At 52.8% G+C, this 968-nt stretch overlaps 1 protein-coding gene across 1 annotated transcript in view; it reads left to right on the plus strand.

The window, feature by feature from the left end:
• Positions 1-968, plus strand: part of VDBG_01059 (hypothetical protein) — a gene marked incomplete at both ends in the record, with an annotated part of 2,453 nt that overhangs the window by 895 nt on the left and 590 nt on the right. Inside the window, 2 exons of the mRNA XM_003009330.1 lie at positions 33-614; positions 678-812. Coding sequence (XP_003009376.1) covers positions 33-614; positions 678-812 — 717 coding nt within the window. The remainder of the gene's footprint in view (positions 1-32; positions 615-677; positions 813-968) is intronic.

The following is a 968-nucleotide window of genomic DNA, read 5'->3' on the forward strand; positions in this document are numbered from 1 at the left end:
TCAAATCGCAGACAAGCTCACCAATGCGGCAGGCAGCACCAGTTTGCAGCCGGACTTCTCGGTAACACAGTCGTCTATCATCGCAAAGACCACAGCACGCCAGCAGTTCCTCTCGCTCCCTTCGTCAGTGAGCTCCATGCCTGCCATTGAACGAGCCACTGCCGCGTCGAGCAAGCTGAAGTTGCGTCTGGGCAAAGAGACGGGAAGGCTCCGAAAGCTGCGCTTCAGTTGGGGGTTGTTTGGCGAGGATAGCGACATGGCCAAACTCGAAGACCTGGTCCAACAATTGAGATACTGGAATGATGGCCTGCGTGATATCTTGCCTATACAGCACCAGCTGTCCCATGGCATGATGACACAGGTCAGGGTTCTGGGCCATTTGAACAACCATCAAGCGCTTGAACGTGTTGGGAATGCATCGCGAAGCATCAGCGGCACAGTGTATCAAGATATATACGCTTCTTGTAACATGAAGAGAGACAAGCTTAACACAGGACCGCAATTTGAGAGTCACATTAAGGCGGACTCCGGGCCGTTGGATGTCACAAGGTTGCCGCAGCTCAGTGGAAGTAGTTCAGCAAGTATTGAGTATCGCCTCACGAGCCTTCATTCCGGTAGGTTACTTGAATGGAGTCTAATAGGATGCATTTATATGCTAACAGCCTCGCTTAACTCAGGTCAAGGAATGGAGTCAGAGGCCACACGAGTGGTTGTTGAGATTGTCGACTTCAGCGCCATCTCGCACCAAGACTCAATAGAGATCCTCAACACCCGGATCGGTCGCCTCAGCCATCTTCTTAGGGCCGCCGCACGTCCAAGCAATTTATACTTGCCCACGTGCGAGGGGTATGTCCGCGCCAGCGCCTCGAAATTCTTCATTCTCTACCGACCTCCCGAACAAGCAGATCCGTTTAAACAGCCCAGGACTTTACTATGCCTACTTCCTCGCCACCCAAACGCGCCAAAGC

This window comes from Verticillium alfalfae, genomic scaffold (genome assembly GCF_000150825.1).
Source record: "Verticillium alfalfae VaMs.102 supercont1.1 genomic scaffold, whole genome shotgun sequence".
NCBI classification, from domain to species: Eukaryota; Fungi; Ascomycota; class Sordariomycetes; order Glomerellales; family Plectosphaerellaceae; genus Verticillium; species Verticillium alfalfae.